Genomic DNA, 23661 nt, shown 5'->3' on the forward strand with positions numbered 1-23661 from the left:
CCCAGTCCCCTCGTTTGTCTGTATCGCAGATCTCAAAGAAATTGTTAGGTGTAAGCAATAAGACCTAAACCCAGATAGCGGTTTCATGGAGCTGCTGAGACCAACACAATTGTTTTAGATCTACTAGACTTCAGGGGATTGATTTAGTCGCTGTTAGCTACTGTAATTTGCAACTAGCAGAGGTAGCTAGCTAAACAGTGAAGAAGATGGCGACGCTAAACAGTATTAAGAACATGTATGGGATCTGTTCTCATGCAATCCGCCAAACGACTGGATTGAGAGCAGCAAAACTCATTCAGCAGAGGGCGTTCAGAGTCAATGTGAGTTAATAACATATTTTTTATAGCTAACCCATTAGTTGATGTGAGGAATTGTTGCTTGACATTGCACAAGTTAGCTAACATTATGGCTAGTTGTGGCTAGCAAGCTAAACGTCATTTAGCGCACATGAATTAGTTGAATATATTCAGTGCACATCCATCCAAATGATTTAAATGTTAAATAACATTCTTGTTTTGCACGTTTTCATTACTCTACATAACTACCAGGTAAGCTAGCCAACTTGGTAACACGTTTGTTTAGCACCCACTGGAACAAATAGTTAGCTAATATGCTAATGTATCATTAACTTGCTAGTCTGAAAACCCTATTGTGTGTTGCTTTCATTTTGAATTAGTTACTTTGATATTAGTTGATCACTGCTAAATAGTGACGCTTAATTTTCCTGCATCCTGATTGGTCGATTGTGGGGAGTGGAGAACTGCAGACGTCATTTGTGATCGACGCAAAGTCGAACTTCTGCGTAACTATCAATACTTTCTGAGTGATGGTGATGATGATGATGATCATACAATGTTTCACAAGAGAAAGTGAGAGCCTTCTATTTGACCCGTCTAATCTTGCTAGCTATGTAGAGCGCTGGTCTGATTTCAAACCTTCACAAGCATACACATCACCTCTAGGACCAGCTGGAAGGTCAGACAATTAAAAACAAAAAAGCTACAGGGTAGACTGTTGTGTGTAGCTGCGGTTTGTGATTACTGCAGTAAACAGTGCCTACTAACTGCGTCACTAAACCATTCCTAAGGGACCCGTCAGACTGCAGGCTTGGTGTGTGTGTGTGTGTGTGTGTGTGTGTGTGTGTGTGTCACTGTAAGTCGTTCGAACATCTGCAAAATGGCTCAAATGTAGTAAACCCTCTCTCTGAAAATCAAAAAGCTTTATTGGCATCAATGCTTGTCAAGGCTCCCTAGTGGCTCACCGGTTCAATTCCAGGCTGTATCACAACTGGCCTTGATTGAGAGTTCCATAGGGCGTTGCAAAACATTTGGCCCAGCGTTGTCCGGGGTTTGGCCGGGATAGGCCGTCATTGTAAATAGGAATTTGTTCTTAACTAGCTAAATAAAGTTTTAAATATATATATATATATTGCCAAAGCAACAATGTATACAATATAGATTGTAATAAAATAATGGAGAATAATATAAAATGGTAGTAAAAAATAAATAAAATAAATAAATAACAATAATAAAATGGTAACAGTCAATATAAATATAATATAATACACAGTCAATATAAATATAATATAATACACAGTCACTAGAAATATAATATAATACATACAGTCAAGAGATTAAATATAATATAATACACAGTCACTAGAAATATAATATAATACACAGTCACTAGAAATATAATATAATACACAGTCACTAGAAATATAATATAATACACAGTCAATATAAATATAATATAATACATACAGTCAATAGATGAAATATAATATAATACATACAGTCAATAGAAATATAATATAATACATACAGTCAATAGAAATATAATATAATACACAGTCAATATAAATATAATATAATACACAGTCACTAGAAATATAATATAATACACAGTCAATAGAAATATAATATAATACACAGTCACTAGAAATATAATATAATACACAGTCACTAGAAATATAATATAATACACAGTCAATATAAATATAATATAATACACAGTCACTAGAAATATAATATAATACACAGTCAATATAAATATAATATAATACACAGTCAATATAAATATAATATAATACACAGTCAATATAAATATAATATAATACACAGTCAATATAAATATAATATAATACACAGTCAATAGAAATATAATATAATACACAGTCACTAGAAATATAATATAATACACAGTCACTAGAAATATAATATAATACACAGTCAATATAAATATAATATAATACACAGTCACTAGAAATATAATATAATACACAGTCAATAGAAATATAATATAATACACAGTCAATATAAATATAATATAATACACAGTCACTAGAAATATAATATAATACATACAGTCAAGAGATTAAATATAATATAATACACAGTCACTAGAAATATAATATAATACACAGTCACTAGAAATATAATATAATACACAGTCAATATAAATATAATATAATACACAGTCACTAGAAATATAATATAATACACAGTCAATAGAAATATAATATAATACACAGTCAATATAAATATAATATAATACACAGTCACTAGAAATATAATATAATACACAGTCAATAGAAATATAATATAATACACAGTCACTAGAAATATAATATAATACACAGTCACTAGAAATATAATATAATACACAGTCAATATAAATATAATATAATACACAGTCACTAGAAATATAATATAATACACAGTCAATATAAATATAATATAATACACAGTCAATATAAATATAATATAATACACAGTCAATATAAATATAATATAATACACAGTCAATATAAATATAATATAATACACAGTCAATAGAAATATAATATAATACACAGTCACTAGAAATATAATATAATACACAGTCACTAGAAATATAATATAATACACAGTCAATATAAATATAATATAATACACAGTCACTAGAAATATAATATAATACACAGTCAATATAAATATAATATAATACACAGTCAATATAAATATAATATAATACACAGTCAATATAAATATAATATAATACACAGTCAATATAAATATAATATAATACACAGTCAATATAAATATAATATAATACACAGTCAATATAAATATAATATAATACACAGTCAATATAAATATAATATAATACACAGTCAATAGAAATATAATATAATACACAGTCAATAGAAATATAATACACAGTCACTAGAAATATAATATAATACACAGTCACTAGAAATATAATATAATACACAGTCAATAGAAATATAATATAATACACAGTCAATATAAATATAATATAATACACAGTCACTAGAAATATAATATAATACATACAGTCAAGAGATTAAATATAATATAATACACAGTCACTAGAAATATAATACAGTCACTAGAAATATAATATAATACACAGTCACTAGAAATATAATATAATACACAGTCACTAGAAATATAATACAATACACAGTCAATATAAATATAATATAATACACAGTCACTAGAAATATAATACACAGTCACTAGAAATATAATATAATACACAGTCACTAGAAATATAATATAATACACAGTCACTAGAAATATAATACAATACACAGTCAATATAAATATAATATAATACACAGTCACTAGAAATATAATATAATACACAGTCACTAGAAATATAATACAATACACAGTCACTAGAAATATAATATAATACACAGTCACTAGAAATATAATACAATACACAGTCAATATAAATATAATATAATACACAGTCAATATAAATATAATATAATACACAGTCAATAGATTAAATATAATATAATACACAGTCACTAGAAATATAATATAATACACAGTCACTAGAAATATAATACAATACACAGTCAATAGAAATATAATACACAGTCACTAGAAATATAATATAATACACAGTCACTAGAAATATAATATAATACACAGTCAATATAAATATAATATAATACACAGTCAATAGAAATATAATACACAGTCACTAGAAATATAATATAATACACAGTCACTAGAAATATAATATAATACACAGTCAATATAAATATAATATAATACACAGTCACTAGAAATATAATATAATACACAGTCACTAGAAATATAATATAATACACAGTCAATATAAATATAATATAATACACAGTCAATATAAATATAATATAATACACAGTCAATATAAATATAATATAATACACAGTCACTAGAAATATAATATAATACACAGTCACTAGAAATATAATATAATACACAGTCAATATAAATATAATATAATACACAGTCACTAGAAATATAATATAATACACAGTCACTAGAAATATAATATAATACACAGTCAATAGAAATATAATATAATACACAGTCACTAGAAATATAATATAATACACAGTCAATATAAATATAATATAATACACAGTCAATAGAAATATAATATAATACACAGTCACTAGAAATATAATATAATACACAGTCAATATAAATATAATATAATACACAGTCACTAGAAATATAATATAATACACAGTCAATATAAATATAATATAATACACAGTCAATAGAAATATAATATAATACACAGTCAATATAAATATAATATAATACACAGTCAATATAAATATAATATAATACACAGTCACTAGAAATATAATATAATACACAGTCAATATACATATAATATAATACACAGTCAATATAAATATAATATAATACACAGTCAATAGATTAAATATAATATGATACATACAGTCAATAGATGATATAGATAGATATAATACATACAACAGGCTTAACATAGAAAATGGAACTATATGTAACTAACTGTCGTCCTGACCATTACATCAGTACTACAAATACCATCATCACTACTACTACCATCATCACTACTACTACCATCATCACTACTACTACCATCACTACTACTACCATCATCACTACTACTAACCATCATCACTACTACTACCATCATCACTACTACTACCATCATCACTACTACTACCATCATCACTACTACTACCATCATCACTACTACTAACCATCATCACTACTACTACCATCATCACTACTACTACCATCATCACTACTACTACCATCATCACTACTACTACCATCACTACTACTACCATCATCACTACTACTAACCATCATCACTACTACTAACCATCATCACTACTACTACCATCATTACTACTACCATCATCACTACTACTAACCATCATCACTACTACTAACCATCATCACTACTACTAACCATCATCACTACTACTAACCATCATCACTACTACTACCATCATTACTACCATCATTACTACTACTAACCATCATCACTACTACTAACCATCATCACTACTACTAACCATCATCACTACTACTAACCATCATCACTACTACTAACCATCATCACTACTACTACCATCATCACTACTACTACCATCATTACTACTACCATCATCACTACTACTACCATCATCACTACTACTACCATCATTACTACCATCATTACTACTACCATCATCACTACTACTACTACTACTACCATCATTACTACTACTACCATCATTACTACCATCATTACTACTACTACTACTACCATCATTACTACCATCAGTACTACTACCATCATCATTACTACCATCATCATTACTACCATCAGTACTACTACCATCATCATTACTACCATCAGTACTACTACCATCAGTACTACCATCATTACTACTACCATCATTACTACCATCATCATTACTACCATCATTACTACTACCATCAGTACTACTACCATCAGTACTACTACCATCATTACTACCATCATTACTACCATCAGTACTACTACCATCATTACTACCATCATTACTACCATCAGTACTACTACCATCAGTACTACTACCAGCATCATTACTACCATCACTACTACCATCAGTACTACTACCATCATTACTACTACCATCATGACTACTATCATCATTACTACCATCATCATTACTACTACTACCATCATTAGTACCATCATCATTACTACCACCAACATCATTATTACTACTACTACCACCACCATTACGACTACTACCATCATCATTACTACCACCATCATTACTACCATCATTACTATCATCATTACTACCATCATCAGTACTACTACTACCATCATTAGTACCATCATCATTCCTACCACCAACATCATTATTACTACTACTACCATCATCATTCCTACCACCACCAGTACTACTACTACCACCACCAGTACCACTACTACCATCATCACTGCCACCATCATCATTACTACTACTACCATCATCATTACTGCCACCATCATCATTACTACCACCATCATCATCACTACTACCACCATCATCACTACTACCACCATCATCATTACTACTACCATCATCATCATTACTACTACCACCATCATCATTACTACCATCATCAGTACTACTACTACCACCACCATTACTACTACTACCATCATCATTACTGCCACCATCATCATTACTACCACCACCATTACTACTACTACCATCATCATTACTACCACCATCATCATTACTACTACCATCATCATCATTACTACTACCACCATCATCATCATTACTACCATCATCAGTACTACTACTACCACCACCATTACTACTACTACCATCATCATTACTGCCACCATCATCATTACTACCACCATCATCACTACTACCACCATCATCATTACTGCCACCATCATCATTACTACCACCATCATCACTACTACCACCATCATCACTACTACCACCATCATCATTACTACTACCATCATCATCATCACTACTACTACCATCATCGTTACTACTACCATCATCATCGTTACTACCATCATCATCGTTACTACTACCATCATCATTACTACTACCATCATCGTTACTACTACCATCATCATCGTTACTACTACCATCATCATTACTACTACCATCATCGTTACTACTACCATCACCAACATGAATTTGTTATAATTACCACTACTATTTGGAATAATAATAATAGTAATAACAATACTAGTAATAATAGGTAAGTTTCTGTTTACTATGCAGATGTTATTATCCAGTGTCCCTCAGGCGATGGCAGGAAGATACATATTTGGCTGAAAGAGGAGCCATTGCTCCTTCGCCCATGAGTATGTTTAGTTTTCCCTCTCGGTTTAATAAGTAGGAATTTTGAAAAAGTGTAGTAATTTCTTTGAATAATGAATCTCTTTGTGAGGAATATTTTATCACAGTAAAGGAGAAAGTGCATCTCTGTCTCTACCTCCCCTGTCATGCAGTGACCACATACACGCTCCTCTTTGGGTAGCCATGTCTTTTTATGTCTGCCGGTTTCTATTGCCAATCGGTGGTCACTCAGCCTGTACTTGGTAAGGATCTGTCTCTGCTTCGTATCTCTGACAGAGTAGAGATAATCAGCCAATTCGTATTCTCTGTTTAGGGTCAGATAGCAATTCAGTCGGCTTTGGGATTTTGTTTTGTTCTTTTCAATGTTGTAAATAGGATTCCTTTGATTGGTTCATGATTTTGTTTATTTCAATTCTTTCTTTTGAAGCAGTGCTGGTGTCAGTTTGGTTGGTGAGGTCCAACACCAGCTGGCTGAGAGGGAAAGCTGGGCTCAGCTCCTGGGCTCGGAGTGCTTTAAATTGGAGACATGAATTTGGACTTGAATTTAGGTGGAGACAAATTTGTTATCTTTTCATGACCACTGGAAAGTGGCTTAATTCTGCCCTATTTCTTTGGACTTGTAGAATTTTCCGATATAATTCTGTAAGTAGGGCTTCAATTGGAGGCTTGTCCCACATATTAAAGTCCAGTTTATTGATTGGCCCCTAAACCTCACTTCCGTAAAGAGCTATTGGAGGGATTACACTGTCAAATTACACTGGGGCGGCAGGGTAGCCTAGTGGTTAGAGTGTTGGACTAGTAACCGAAAGGTTGCAAGTTCAAATCCCCGAGCTGACAAGGTACAAATTTGTCGTTCTGCCCCTGAACCCACTGTTCCTAGGCCGTCATTGAAAATAAGAATTTAATCTTAACTTGGTAAAAGGTTAAAAAAAATATATATATATTTTGTCCAAATTCTAATTGGGTTGATTTTGAATAATTTTATTTTTATTGCAAAACTATGCTCTGCGGGTTTTTTCTTTGAGTGCATTCACTTCCATGTTAAAGTTTCCCGATGCAGATATGGTCAGACCAAGGTATGAGTCATTTCTACTGTGTTCAATTATGGTGTTGTTCAATGTGAAATTATATTTGTGTTTCTGACATGTTTTCTCTCTCCTTCCTTCTCTGTCTCTCCTCTCTCTCCTTCCTTCTCTGTCTCTCCTCTCTCTCCTTCTGTCCTCTGTCTCTCCTCTCTCTCCTTCTGTCTCTCCTCTCTCTCCTTCTGTCCTTCTCTGGCTCTCCTCTCTCTCCTTCTGTCCTTCTCTGGCTCTCCTCTCTCTCCTTCTGTCTTTCTCTGTCTCTCCTCTCTCTCTTTCTGTCTTTCTCTGTCTCTCCTCTCTCTCCTTCTGTCTCTCCTCTCTCTCCTTCTGTCTTTCTCTGTCTCTCCTCTCTCTCCTTCTGTCTTTCTGTCTCTCCTCTCTCTCCTTCTGTCTTTCTCTCTCTCCTCTCTCTCCTTCTGTCTTTCTCTGTCTCTCCTCTCTCTCCTTCTGTCTTTCTCTGTCTCTCCTCTCTCTCCTTCTGTCTTTCTGTCTCTCCTTCTGTCTTTCTCTGTCACCTTCTGTCTTTCCCTGTCTCTCCTCTCTCTCCTTCTGTCTTTCTCTGTATCTCTCTCTCTCAGGGAGCCCTCAGGCAGCAGCCGTTTGACTCCTCGGAAGAGAAGCCCCAGTTCCCAGGAGCATCGGCAGAGTTTATTGATCACCTGGAGTTCATCCAACCTAACGTGATCTCTGGGATCCCCGTCTACAGGGTCATGGACCGGGCTGGGAAGATCATTAACCCCTCAGAGGACCCACAGGTAACAATACACACTCTACTAGTTCATACTACACAGGGCATTAACCCCTCAGAGGACCCACAGTACTAGTTGATACTACACAGGTCATTAACCCCTCAGAGGACCCACAGTACTAGTTGATACTACACAGGTCATTAACCCCTCAGAGGACCCATAGTACTAGTTGATACTACACAGGGCATTAACCCCTCAGAGGACCCACAGTACTAGTTGATACTACACAGGTCAGTAACCCCTCAGAGGACCCACAGTACTAGTTGATACTACACAGGGCATTAACCCCTCAGAGGACCCACAGTACTAGTTGATACTACACAGGTCATTAACCCCTCAGAGGACCCATAGTACTAGTTCATACTACACAGGTCAGTAACCCCTCAGAGGACCCACAGTACTAGTTGATACTACACAGGTCAGTAACCCTTCAGAGGACCCATAGTACTAGTTGATACTACACAGGTCATTAACCCCTCAGAGGACCCATAGTACTAGTTGATACTACACAGGTCAGTAGCCCCTCAGAGGACCCATAGTACTAGTTCATACTACACAGGTCAGTAACCCCTCAGAGGACCCACAGTACTAGTTGATACTACACAGGTCAGTAACCCCTCAGAGGACCCATAGTACTAGTTCATACTACACAGGTCATTAACCCCTCAGAGGACCCACAGGTAACAGTACTAGTTGATACTACACAGGTCAGTAACCCCTCAGAGGACCCACAGTACTAGTTGATACTACACAGGTCATTAACCCCTCAGAGGACCCATAGTACTAGTTGATACTACACAGGGCATTAACCCCTCAGAGGACCCACAGTACTAGTTGATACTACACAGGTCATTAACCCCTCAGAGGACCCATAGTACTAGTTGATACTACACAGGTCAGTAACCTTTCAGAGGACCCATAGTACTAGTTGATACTACACAGGGCATTAACCCCTCAGAGGACCCACAGTACTAGTTGATACTACACAGGTCATTAACCCCTCAGAGGACCCATAGTACTAGTTGATACTACACAGGTCATTAACCCCTCAGAGGACCCACAGGTAACAGTACTAGTTGATACTACACAGGTCATTAACCCCTCAGAGGACCCATAGTACTAGTTGATACTACACAGGTCATTAACCCCTCAGAGGACCCACAGGTAACAGTACTAGTTGATACTACACAGGTCATTAACCCCTCAGAGGACCCACAGTACTAGTTGATACTACACAGGTCATTAACCCCTCAGAGGACCCATAGTACTAGTTGATACTACACAGGTCAGTAGCCCCTCAGAGGACCCACAGTACTAGTTGATACTACACAGGTCATTAACCCCTCAGAGGACCCACAGTACTAGTTGATACTACACAGGTCAGTAACCCGTAGGCTGTTACTGCAGGTGTCAGTACAGTATACAACATAATACCCAAGGCGTACACAGTTTACAGCACCTTGTCAATAGAATTAGAATCCCTATCTCTATGACTACCACAGTATTATACAGCACCTTGTCAATATAATTAGATTCCCTATCTCTATGACTACCACAGTATTATACAGCACCTTGTCAATATAATTAGATTCCCTATCTCTATGACTACCACAGTATTATACAGCACCTTGTCAATAGAATTAGATTCCCTATCTCTATGACTACCACAGTATTATACAGCACCTTGTCAATAGAATTAGATTCCCTATCTCTATGACTACCACAGTATTATACAGCACCTTGTCAATAGAATTAGATTCCCTATCTCTATGACTACCACAGTATTATACAGCACCTTGTCAATAGAATTAGAATCCCTATCTCTATGACTACCACAGTATTATACAGCACCTTGTCAATAGAATTAGATTCCCTATCTCTATGACTACCACAGTATTATACAGCACCTTGTCAATAGAATTAGATTCCCTATCTCTATGACTACCACAGTATTATACAGCACCTTGTCAATAGAATTAGATTCCCTATCTCTATGACTACCACAGTATTATACAGCACCTTGTCAATAGAATTAGATTCCCTATCTCTATGACTACCACAGTATTATACAGCACCTTGTCAATAGAATTAGATTCCCTATCTCTATGACTACCACAGTATTATACAGCACCTTGTCAATAGAATTAGAATCCCTATCTCTATGACTACGCTCCCTGTCTGATTGGCTGATTGTGTTGGCCCTTCCTTCCTCCCCCACAGCTCTCCAAGGAACAAGTGTTGAACTTCTACCAGAAGATGACCCTTCTGAACACCATGGACCGTATCCTGTATGAGTCTCAGAGACAGGTGACTGAGAGCTACCACCTGGGTCTGTCATGAGGTCTGCCTAACAAATGGCACCCTATTGTTTTTTAGGGTGGTACATCTCTAGACAGGACTCTAATGATGTGTGTGTGTTTTAGGGTGGTACATCTAGACAGGACTCTAATGATGTGTGTGTTTTAGGGTGGTACATCTCTAGACAGGACTCTAATGATGTGACATCTCTAGACAGGACTCTAATGATGTGACATCTCTAGACAGGACTCTAATGATGTGACATCTCTAGACAGGACTCTAATGATGTGACATCTCTAGACAGGACTCTAATGATGTGACATCTCTAGACAGGACTCTAATGATGTGACATCTCTAGACAGGACTCTAATGATGTGACATCTCTAGACAGGACTCTAATGATGTGACATCTCTAGACAGGACTCTAATGATGTGACATCTCTAGACAGGACTCTAATGATGTGACATCTCTAGACAGGACTCTAATGATGTGACATCTCTAGACAGGACTCTAATGATGTGACATCTCTAGACAGGACTCTAATGATGTGACATCTCTAGACAGGACTCTAATGATGTGACATCTCTAGACAGGACTCTAATGATGTGTGTGTGTGTGTGTTGTAGGGTCGTATATCCTTCTACATGACTAACTATGGAGAGGAGGGAACACACATCGGCAGCGCTGCAGCTCTCGACCCAAGGGACTTGGTCTTTGGCCAGTACAGGGAAGCAGGTAAAGATTCAGCTCTCGACCCAAGGCCAGTACAGGGAAGCAGGTAAAGATTCAGCTCTCGACCCAAGGCCAGTACAGGGAAGCAGGTAAAGATTCAGCTCTCGACCCAAGGCCAGTACAGGGAAGCAGGTAAGGCTTCAGCTCTCGACCCAAGGCCAGTACAGGGAAGCAGGTAAAGATTCAGCTCTCGACCCAAGGCCAGTACAGGGAAGCAGGTAAAGATTCAGCTCCCGACCCAAGGCCAGTACAGGGAAGCAGGTAAAGATTCAGCTCTCGACCCAAGGACAGTACCGGGAAGCAGGTAAAGATTCAGCTCTCGACCCAAGGCCAGTACAGGGAAGCAGGTAAAGATTCAGCTCTCGACCCAAGGCCAGTACAGGGAAGCAGGTAAAGATTCAGCTCTCGACCCAAGGCCAGTACAGGGAAGCAGGTAAAGATTCAGCTCTCGACCCAAGGCCAGTACAGGGAAGCAGGTAAAGATTCAGCTCTCGACCCAAGGCCAGTACAGGGAAGCAGGTAAGGCTTCAGCTCTCGACCCAAGGCCAGTACAGGGAAGCAGGTAAAGATTCAGCTCTCGACCCAAGGCCAGTACAGGGAAGCAGGTAAAGATTCAGCTCTCGACCCAAGGCCAGTACAGGGAAGCAGGTAAAGATTCAGCTCTCGACCCAAGGCCAGTACAGGGAAGCAGGTAAAGATTCAGCTCTCGACCCAAGGCCAGTACAGGGAAGCAGGTAAAGATTCAGCTCTCGACCCAAGGCCAGTACAGGGAAGCAGGTAAGGCTTCAATAGGGTTTAATGAGAGGAAGACCTGTTGACATCTCACCACTGTTTAAGGATACTCTTGAGTCGATATTCATGTAATAAGGAATTCCCCTCGACCCTTTTGTGTAGAAGAGCCAACTCTTGTCAGAAATAACAAAACATGCCAAAAAAAAAGCTGTTGTGTGTAACTAGGTCAAAAATCTCAAGTTATGGTTCACAATGGCTCCATGTAGGGACATAGAGCCTGCGAGGAGAGCCCTGTAGCTGCAGGCTCTACCACGTGACCCGGTATCCTTGTATGTTACATGTAACTAGAGCACCGTGTGTAGACTCTGTCACGGGTTAGACCTTTCACTTGTTTGGTAATAGTCTGTTTTATAACTCTGTTCTCTACTTGTAGCTGTGTAGTCAGTTTAACTATGTTCTCTACTTGTAGCTGTGTAGTCAGTTTAACTCTGTTCTCTACTTGTAGCTGTGTAGTCAGTTTAACTCTGTTCTCTACTTGTAGCTGTGTAGTCAGTTTAACTCTGTTCTCTACTTGTAGCTGTGTAGTCAGTTTAACTATGTTCTCTACTTGTAGCTGTGTAGTCAGTTTAACTCTGTTCTCTACTTGTAGCTGTATAGTCAGTTTGTTTGTGTTGTTGGTCTTGGCTAGCTTAATGCTCCTGTCGTTAGCTAGCTTGCACTCAGTCACTTACATGGCTGCTAGCATCGTCATGAAAAGAGGCTTAATGCTCCTGTCGTTAGCTAGCTAGCACTCAGTCACTTACATGGCTGCTAGCATCGTCATGAAAAGAGGCTTAATGCTCCTGTCGTTAGCTAGCTAGCACTCAGTCACTTACATGGCTGCTAGCATCGTCATGAAAAGAGGCTTAATGCTCCTGTCGTTAGCTAGCTAGCACTCAGTCACTTACATGGCTGCTAGCATCGTCATGAAAAGAGGCTTAATGCTCCTGTCGTTAGCTAGCTAGCACTCAGTCACTTACATGGCTGCTAGCATCGTCATGAAAAGAGGCCTAATGCTCCTGTCGTTAGCTAGCTAGCACTCAGTCACTTACATGGCTGCTAGCATCGTCATGAAAAGAGGCCTAATGCTCCTGTCGTTAGCTAGCTAGCACTCAGTCACTTACATGGCTGCTAGCATCGTCATGAAAAGAGGCTTAATGCTCCTGTCGTTAGCTAGCTAGCACTCAGTCACTTACATGGCTGCTAGCATCGTCATGAAAAGAGGCCTAATGCTCCTGTCGTTAGCTAGCTAGCATCGTCATGAAAAGAGGCCCTGGCCCTTACGATATGGCATGTTTTCTAAGTAGCGAGAACGCTCTGGAGCAGGCAGTGTTGAAAAGTCATCTTCAAACATGTACTTCTCTTAAATCTAGTTTTGTAATTGACTAAAACAAGCAGACATCGAATATTTTGTTAAAGGTCAAGTTGTTTGCTGTGAGCCAATGTGGTAACCTAGGTAACCGCGTGTCGTTGTTTTCCCCCGGGGGGCTGGTTGGGGCGGCGACGGTCTATCTCATAACGACTGGGACTATTCAACGGGGGTTTAGTGAGAGAACAAACTGTTTCACATCTCACCACCCCCCGGTCCGCCTCACTGGTTGGACTGTAATTTGATACAGCTTTGCTTCAAAGCTGAGTGAAACGCTGATGAAACTAAAATGATGCTTTAACTCGGCCAATAACAAACCATTCATTAGAGGTGAGCCCTCCCCTGTTTTAATGGACGCGTGCGGGTGATCCTAGTGAATACGACCATATTATCAAACTATTCAACAGATGGTGCTAATTCAGATTCTGAATAATACATTGACTCTCCTCATTCAATGTTAAACAGCCCTCTGTGTCCTGTAGGGGTTTAACAGCCCTCTGTGTCCTGTAGGGTTTAACAGCCCTCTGTGTCCTGTAGGGTTTAACAGCCCTCTGTGTCCTGTAGGGTTTAACTGCCCTCTGTGTCCTGTAGGGTTTAACAGCCCTCTGTGTCCTGTAGGGGTTTAACAGCCCTCTGTGTCCTGTAGGGTTTAACAGCCCTCTGTGTCCTGTAGGGTTTAACAGCCCTCTGTGTCCTGTAGGGTTTAACAGCCCTCTGTGTTTTGTCGGTAGGCGTGATGATGTACCCTCTGTGTTTTGTCGGTAGGCGTGCTGATGTACCGTGGTTTCCCCCTGGATCTGTTCATGGCTCAGTGCTATGCCAACGTTGACGACCTGGGCAAGGGACGCCAGATGCCCGTTCACTACGGAAGCAAAGACCTCAATTTCGTCACCATCTCCTCTCCTCTGGCCACTCAGATCCCACAAGGTGAGCCCCTGTCTCAGATCATGGTTGGGATTAACTCCATATCCAGATTCCAGTCCATTCAGAAAGTACATTTCAAATGTTACACATTTTAAAATGGTTTAGAGAATTGAAATTCCAATCCCGGTCTTCCTGACCATGTGACCTAGCTAGGAAACACTCCAGGCCTTATTTTTCTACTGGCTATAACTGGGCCCAGAGTTTGTCCCTACGGTGGCTTGCGAAGGTATTCAACCCCCCCTTGGCATATTTACTATTTTGTTGCATTACAACCTGGGATTAAAATGGATTTGTATCATTTGATTTACACAACAAGCCTACCACTTTGAAGATGCAAAATATGTTTTTATTGTGAAACAAGAAGTAAGACACAAAAAAAACAGAGAACTTGAGCGTGCATAACTATTCATCCCCACCCCAAAGTCAATACTTTGTAGAGTCACCTTCTGCAGCAATTACAGTTGCACGTCTCTTGGGGTATGTCTCTATAAGCTTGGCACTTCCAGCCACTGGGATTTTTGTCCATTCTTCAAGGCAAATCTGCTCCAGTTCCTTCAAGTTGGATGGGTTCTCCAGTTCCTTCAAGTTGGATGGGTTCTCCAGTTCCTTCAAGTTGGATGGGTTCTCCAGTTCCTTCAAGTTGGATGGGTTCTCCAGTTCCTTCAAGTTGGATGGGTTCTCCAGTTCCTTCAAGTTGGATGGGTTCTCCAGTTCCTTCAAGTTGGATGGGTTCTCCAGTTCCTTCAAGTTGGATGGGTTCTCCAGTTCCTTCAAGTTGGATGGGTTCTCCAGTTCCTTCAAGTTGGATGGGTTCGGCTGGTGTACATTGTTTGAAGTATTTTATTTTCATTTCACTTCACTAATTTTGACTATTGTGTGTTTGTCCATTACATGAAATCCAAATAAAAATCCATTTAAATTACAGGTTGTAAAGCAACAAAATAGGAAAAACGCCAAGGGGGTGAATACTTTTGCAAGACACTGTACCTGGTTTCATTTCTTCCTATTTAGCTACTGGCTATAACTGGGGCCAGAGTTCCTTCCTATTTAGCTACTGGCTATAACTGGGGCCCAGAGTTCCTTCCTATTTAGCTACTGGCTATAACTGGGCCCAGAGTTCCTTCCTATTTAGCTACTGGCTATAACTGGGCCCAGAGTTTCTACCTATTTAGCTACTGGCTATAACTGGGGCCCAGAGTTCCTTCCTATTTAGCTACTGGCTATAACTGGGCCCAGAGTTCCTTCCTATTTAGCTACTGGCTATAACTGGGCCCAGAGTTTCTACCTATTTAGCTACTGGCTATAACTGGGGCCCAGAGTTCCTTCCTATTTAGCTACTGGCTATAACTGGGCCCAGAGTTCCTTCCTATTTAGCTACTGGCTATAACTGGGCCCAGAGTTTCTACCTATTTAGCTACTGGCTATAACTGGGGCCCAGAGTTCCTTCCTATTTAGCTACTGGCTATAACTGGGCCCAGAGTTCCTTCCTATTTAGCTACTGGCTATAACTGGGGCCCAGAGTTCCTTCCTATTTAGCTACTGGCTATAACTGGGGCCCAGAGTTCCTTCCTATTTAGCTACTGGCTATAACTGGGCCCAGAGTTCCTTCCTATTTAGCTACTGGCTATAACTGGGCCCAGAGTTCCTTCCTATTTAGCTACTGGCTATAACTGGGCCCAGAGTTTCTACCTATTTAGCTACTGGCTATAACTGGGGCCCAGAGTTCCTTCCTATTTAGCTACTGGCTATAACTGGGCCCAGAGTTCCTTCCTATTTAGCTACTGGCTATAACTGGGGCCCAGAGTTCCTTCCTATTTAGCTACTGGCTATAACTGGGGCCCAGAGTTCCTTCCTATTTAGCTACTGGCTATAACTGGGGCCAGAGTTTGTTCCTGGTCTAGTTCCTGATTTTTCAGTCCACTTAACTTTATTGGCCCTTATTCAGGAACTTGTCTCGAATCTTGAGTTAAGACTTATTTTATATTTTATAGACTACACTGGTATAAATGATACATCTGGGACCTGGTAGTGCTTACTTCAGTATACACTAACCCCTGTCTGTCTGCCTGTCTGTCTGCCTGTCTGTCTGTCCTAACCCCCCCCCCCCCCCCCCCCCCCCTCTGTGTACCAGCGGCAGGGGCAGCGTACGCAGCGAAGAGGGAGAACACCAACCGTGCTGTGATCTGTTACTTCGGAGAGGGCGCGGCCAGCGAGGGCGACGCCCACGCCGGGTTCAACTTCTCTGCGACCCTGGAGTGCCCGCTCATCTTCTTCTGCCGTAACAACGGCTACGCCATCTCCACGCCGACCAACGAGCAGTACCGGGGGGACGGCATCGGTAAGACGGGCAGCACGTTGTTCTGTTTGGGTTCCCGTCAGCTGGCGTTTAAACTTGAACAACAGCTAGTCTTCCGGAGGTGCAGTACAAAACAACAACACCAGAGAGATAACAACAGAGAGACGGCAACAGAGAGATAACAACAGAGAGATAACAACAGAGAGACGGCAACAGAGAGATAACACCAGAGAGATAACACCAGAGAGATAACACCAGAGAGATAACACCAGAGAGATAACACCAGAGAGATAACAACAGAGAGATAACACCAGAGAGATAACAACAGAGAGACGGCAACAGAGAGATAACAACAGAGAGACGGCAACAGAGAGATAACAACAGAGAGACGGCAACAGAGAGATAACAACAGAGAGATAACACCAGAGAGATAACAACAGAGAGATAACAACAGAGAGATAACAACAGAGAGATAACACCAGAGAGATAACAACAGAGAGATAACACCAGAGAGATAACAACAGAGAGATAACAACAGAGAGATAACAACATAGAGATAACAACAGAGAGATAACAACAGAGAGATAACACCAGAGAGATAACACCAGAGAGATAACACCAGAGAGACGGCAAGAGACTCGATGTCTGAACATTTTATTTAACATCTTATTATAAGTGGTTCTGGATCAGAGAGTCTGTTAAATGACTCCCTACTGTAGTGACTCTGGATAAGAGAGTCTGCTAAATGACTCCCTACTGTAGTGACTCTGGATAAGAGAGTCTGCTAAATGACTCACTACTGTAGTGACTCTGGCTCAGAGAGTCTGTTAAATGACTCACTACTGTAGTGACTCTGGATAAGAGAGTCTGCTAAATGATTCCCTACTGTAGTGACTCTGGATAAGAGAGTCTGCTAAATGACTCACTACTGTAGTGACTCTGGCTCAGAGAGTCTGTTAAATGACTCACGACTGTAAGTCTCTCTGGATAAGAGAGTCTTCTAAATGATTCCCTACTGTAGTGACTCTGGATAAGAGAGTCTGCTAAATGACTCACTACTGTAGTGACTCTGGCTCAGAGAGTCTGTTAAATGACTCACGACTGTAAGTCTCTCTGGATAAGAGAGTCTGCTAAATGATTCCCTACTGTAGTGACTCTGGATAAGAGAGTCTGCTAAATGACTCACTACTGTAGTGACTCTGGCTCAGAGAGTCTGTTAAATGACTCACGACTGTAAGTCTCTCTGGATAAGAGAGTCTGCTAAATGATTCCCTACTGTAGTGACTCTGGATAAGAGAGTCTGCTAAATGACTCACTACTGTAGTGACTCTGGATAAGAGAGTCTGTTAAATGACTCACTACTGTAGTGACTCTGGATAAGAGAGTCTGTTAAATGACTCACTACTGTAGTGACTCTGGATAAGAGAGTCTGTTAAATGACTCACTACTGTAGTGACTCTGGATAAGAGAGTCTGTTAAATGACTCACTACTGTAGTGACTCTGGATAAGAGAGTCTGCTAAATGACTCACTACTGTAGTGACTCTGGCTCAGAGAGTCTGTTAAATGACTCACGACTGTAAGTCTCTCTGGATAAGAGAGTCTGTTAAATGACTCACTACTGTAGTGACTCTGGATAAGAGAGTCTGCTAAATGACTCACTACTGTAGTGACTCTGGCTCAGAGAGTCTGTTAAATGACTCACGACTGTAAGTCTCTCTGGATAAGAGAGTCTGTTAAATGACTCCCTACTGTAGTGACTGGATAAGAGAGTCTGTTAAATGACTCACTACTGTAGTGACTGGATAAGAGAGTCTGTTAAAAGGAGAAAGGTTTATTGTTTATCTATGATTTTGTTTCCAGTTCTGAGGATCTGTGTGTCATGTTGTGATCCGATCCTGTGTTGTTGTGAACCGATCCTGTGTTGTTGTGAACCGATCCTGTGTTGTTGTGATCCGATCCTGTGTTGTTGTGAACCGATCCTGTGTTGTTGTGAACCGATCCTGTGTTGTTGTGAACCGATCCTGTGTTGTTGTGAACCGATCCTGTGTTGTTGTGAACCGATCCTGTGTTGTTGTGAACCGATCCTGTGTTGTTGTGAACCGATCCTGTGTTGTTGTGAACCGATCCTGTGTTGTTGTGAACCGATACTGTGTTGTTGTGGTCCTCAGCCGCACGCGGTCCAGGCTACGGTATGATGTCTATCAGAGTGGACGGTAACGATGTGTTCGCTGTGTACAACGCTACCAAGGAGGCTCGCCGTAGGGCTGTGGCCGAGAACCAGCCCTTCCTCATCGAGGCCATGACCTACAGGTACACTACCCACCCGTCTGTTCCTGTCTGTACCTGTACACTACCTGTCTGTACCTGTCTGTACCTGTACACTACCCGTCTGTTCCTGTCTGTACCTGTACACTACCCATCTGTTCCTGTCTGTACCTGTACACTACCTGTCTGTACCTGTACACTACCCATCTGTACCTGTACACTACCCGTCTGTTCCTGTCTGTACCTGTACACTACCTGTCTGTACCTGTACACTACCCGTCTGTTCCGGTCTGTACCTGTACACTACCTGTCTGTTCCTGTACACTACCTGTCTGTACCTGTACACTACCCATCTGTACCTGTACACTACCCGTCTGTTCCTGTCTGTACCTGTACACTACCTGTCTGTACCTGTACACTACCCATCTGTACCTGTACACTACCCGTCTGTTCCTGTCTGTACCTGTACACTACCTGTCTGTACCTGTACACTACCCGTCTGTTCCGGTCTGTACCTGTACACTACCTGTCTGTACCTGTACACTACCCATCTGTTCCTGTCTGTACCTGTACACTACCTGTCTGTACCTGTACACTACCTGTCTGTACCTGTACACTACCCGTCTGTTCCTGTCTGTACCTGTACACTACCTGTCTGTACCTGTACACTACCCGTCTGTTCCTGTCTGTACCTGTACACTACCTGTCTGTACCTGTACACTACCCGTCTGTTCCTGTCTGTACCTGTACACTACCCGTCTGTTCCTGTCTGTACCTGTACACTACCCGTCTGTACCTGTACACTACCCGTCTGTACCTGTACACTACCCATCTGTACCTGTACACTACCCGTCTGTTCCTGTCTGTACCTGTACACTACCCGTCTGTTCCTGTCTGTACCTGTACACTACCTGTCTGTACCTGTCTGTACCTGTACACTACCCGTCTGTTCCTGTCTGTACCTGTACACTACCTGTCTGTACCTGTACACTACCTGTCTGTACCTGTACACTACCCATCTGTACCTGTACACTACCCGTCTGTTCCTGTCTGTACCTGTACACTACCCGTCTGTTCCTGTCTGTACCTGTACACTACCTGTCTGTACCTGTACACTACCTGTCTGTACCTGTACACTACCCATCTGTACCTGTACACTACCCGTCTGTTCCTGTCTGTACCTGTACACTACCTGTCTGTACCTGTACACTACCCATCTGTTCCTGTCTGTACCTGTACACTACCCGTCTGTTCCTGTCTATACCTGTACACTACCCGTCTGTTCCTGTCTGTACCTGTACACTACCCGTCTGTTCCTGTCTGTACCTGTACACTACCCGTCTGTACCTGTACACTACCCGTCTGTTCCTGTCTGTACCTGTACACTACCCGTCTGTTCCTGTCTGTACCTGTACACTACCCGTCTGTTCCTGTCTGTACCTGTACACTACATTAACAAGGACAACACATATAGAATAGACATGACTCCTTGTTCTACATACATATAGAATAGACATGACTCCTTGTTCTACATACATAGAATAGACATGACTCCTTGTTCTACATACATAGAATAGACATGACTCCTTGTTCTACATACATATAGACATGACTCCTTGTTCTACATACATATAGACATGACTCCTTGTTCTACATACATAGACATGACTCCTTGTTCTACATACATAGACATGACTCCTTGTTCTACATATACATAGACATGACTCCTTGTTCTACATACATATAGACATGACTCCTTGTTCTACATACATATAGACATGACTCCTTGTTCTACATACATAGACATGACTCCTTGTTCTACATATACATAGACATGACTCCTTGTTCTACATACATATAGAATAGACATGACTCCTTGTTCTACATACATATAGAATAGACATGACTCCTTGTTCTACATACATATAGACATGACTCCTTGTTCTACATACATATAGAATAGACATGACTCCTTGTTCTACATACATATAGAATAGACATGACTCCTTGTTCTACATACGTATTTCTATCTGAACGTAACAAAACGTTGTCCTGCTGAAAGCAGTTCGGAGGATTCGTTTACATTCTCCTTTTCCTGTTGTTTGTGTCATGGCGTTGATTATTTACACGAGGTTGAATCAAAACCGTAGTGAAGAGCAGTCGAGCATCCAGTCGTGGGTTCTTTCTTTCAAATGACAATAGTACGGTCTGGACCCGACAAGTCCCCAGCTAACCTGACACTGCTCTGTTCCAGTCCAACTCACATCCATCCCAAAGTAGATTTTCAGAGCTGATCTGATTGGTCAAAAGACCAATTTGGTGAGGGGGAAGAAGAAGAAGAAGAAAGATCAGAATTGTTCTGGGTGTGTAAACACAGCTGAAGCCTCTTGCGGGCCGACCAGCGTGAGATTAACACCGTTTAAACTAGATCTGCCCTGACACTGTCCTCTCTTCCACGTGTTCTGATGAAATACAATATAGTAGTTGAATTGAAACCATCCGAGGACCAGAAGGCATGTTAGAGGAAACATTTACCTCACTTTCCACTGACATTCTCCTTCCGTCCCATCCCATCCCTCAGGATTGGTCACCACAGCACCAGCGACGACAGCTCGGCCTACCGCTCCGTAGACGAGGTGAACTACTGGGACAAACAGGACCACCCCATCTCTCGGCTGCGTCACTACATGACGGCCCGCTCCTGGTGGTCCGAGGAGGACGAGAGGAGCTGGAGGAAACAGAGCCGCAAGATGGTGATGGAGGCGTTTGAGAAGGCCGAGAAGAGACACAAGCCTCACCCTGACTTGATGTTCTCTGACGTGTATGAAGAGATGACCCCTAACCTGGTCAAGCAGAAGGAGGCCATGTGGAGACACGTCCAGCAGTATAAAGAGCATTATCCACTGGATGCCTACGCCAAGTAAACACTACCACAGGAGTACAAAAAGCAGGATCAATGAGTTAGCCGGCTAACTTTGGATAAGCAACCAGAAAAAAACAAAAAACTATTTTCTGGTTAATTTAAAAAGCTAAACTTTTTGTTTGTTGAATCAATTAGACCATGCCCAAGTTTCTGTCTAAAAAAAATATAATATTTAGGCTAGTTAGCTGGCTAACTCGTTGGTCCTGCTGATAGTATATCCTTCAGGTTCTGACAAAGTACCACATGGCACCCTACTCTAGATGGCACCCTACTCCCTACTCTAGATGGCACCCTATTCCCTACTCTAGATGGCATCCTCCTCTAGATGGCACCCTACTCCCTACTCTAGATGGCACCCTATTCCCTACTCTAGATGGCATCCTCCTCTAGATGGCACCCTACTCCCTACTCTAGATGGCACCCTATTCCCTACTCTAGATGCACCCTATTCCCTACTCTAGACAGAAGTAGTGCACTATATATGGAATAGGGTGCCATTTGGTAAACACTGTACAGCGTTGCAGGTAGAAATGTCACAAATAGAACTGACATGGTTCCTTTTGCTTCGTGTCAGAGGCGCATGTTTGTTCTATATAAAATATTTCTATCTGAACGTTCCACAACATTGTGCCATGTTGAATGTGGCCTAGGCTGGAGCAGGGTGTGGAGGCGAGGAGAGGCTGATGGGTTAGATGGGACTGTTGTTGCACACTTTGTATTCTACTGTTCTGCAATTCTGTCCAGGCTAGAATTCTTTTCTGGTATTCTGTCCAGGCTAGAATTCTTTTCTGGTATTCTGTCCAGGCTAGAATTCTTTTCTGGTATTCTGTCTAGGCTAGAATTCTTTTCTGGTATTCTGTCCAGGCTATAATTATTTTCTGGTATTCTGTCCAGGCTATAATTATTTTCTGGTATTCTGTCCAGGCTATAATTATTTTCTGGTATTCTGTCCAGGCTAGAATTATTTTCTGGTATTCTGTCTAGGCTAGAATTCTTTTCTGGTATTCTGTCCAGGCTAGAATTCTTTTCTGGTATTCTGTCCAGGCTAGAATTCTTTTCTGGTATTCTGTCCAGGCTAGAATTATTTTCTGGTATTCTGTGTAGG

The 23661-nt window shown here is 40.5% G+C and overlaps 1 protein-coding gene and 1 long non-coding RNA gene across 5 annotated transcripts; one reads left to right on the top strand and one right to left on the bottom strand.

The window, feature by feature from the left end:
• On the top strand, positions 1-22631 carry bckdha (branched chain keto acid dehydrogenase E1 subunit alpha). Its single transcript, XM_036961888.1, has 8 exons — positions 1-320; positions 8805-8981; positions 11196-11282; positions 11901-12009; positions 14912-15073; positions 17202-17408; positions 19537-19678; positions 22215-22631. The coding sequence occupies exons 1-8, from the start codon at positions 207-209 to the stop codon at positions 22555-22557; spliced, it is 1341 nt and encodes a 446-aa protein (XP_036817783.1). The 5' UTR covers positions 1-206; the 3' UTR covers positions 22558-22631.
• Positions 19593-22307, bottom strand: LOC118944085. 4 transcript variants are annotated; one of them, XR_005039394.1, is made up of 5 exons: positions 22169-22307; positions 20898-21928; positions 20670-20866; positions 20347-20606; positions 19593-20273 (listed from the first exon to the last, which is right to left on the bottom strand). It is a non-coding gene; the product is annotated as an uncharacterized LOC118944085 (long non-coding RNA). The 4 variants fall into 4 exon arrangements; XR_005039395.1 differs by having other exon boundaries at positions 20347-20408; positions 20472-20606; positions 20670-21928; XR_005039392.1 differs by having other exon boundaries at positions 20670-21928.
• Positions 22632-23661: the final 1030 nt, after the last annotated feature.

The sequence above is a fragment of the Oncorhynchus mykiss genome, chromosome 24 (genome assembly GCF_013265735.2).
Source record: "Oncorhynchus mykiss isolate Arlee chromosome 24, USDA_OmykA_1.1, whole genome shotgun sequence".
NCBI classification, from domain to species: domain Eukaryota; kingdom Metazoa; phylum Chordata; class Actinopteri; order Salmoniformes; family Salmonidae; genus Oncorhynchus; species Oncorhynchus mykiss.

Excerpts from the sequence above, each read along its gene's own strand:
- bckdha (XM_036961888.1), top strand. The coding sequence starts at position 207 with ATGGCGACGCTAAACAGTATTAAGAACATGTATGGGATCTGTTCTCAT. Across the intron at positions 321-8,804 it reads AGAGGGCGTTCAGAGTCAAT|GGAGCCCTCAGGCAGCAGCC; the intron begins GTGAGTTAATAA and ends TCTCTCTCTCAG. Across the intron at positions 11,283-11,900 it reads TGTATGAGTCTCAGAGACAG|GGTCGTATATCCTTCTACAT; the intron begins GTGACTGAGAGC and ends TGTGTGTTGTAG.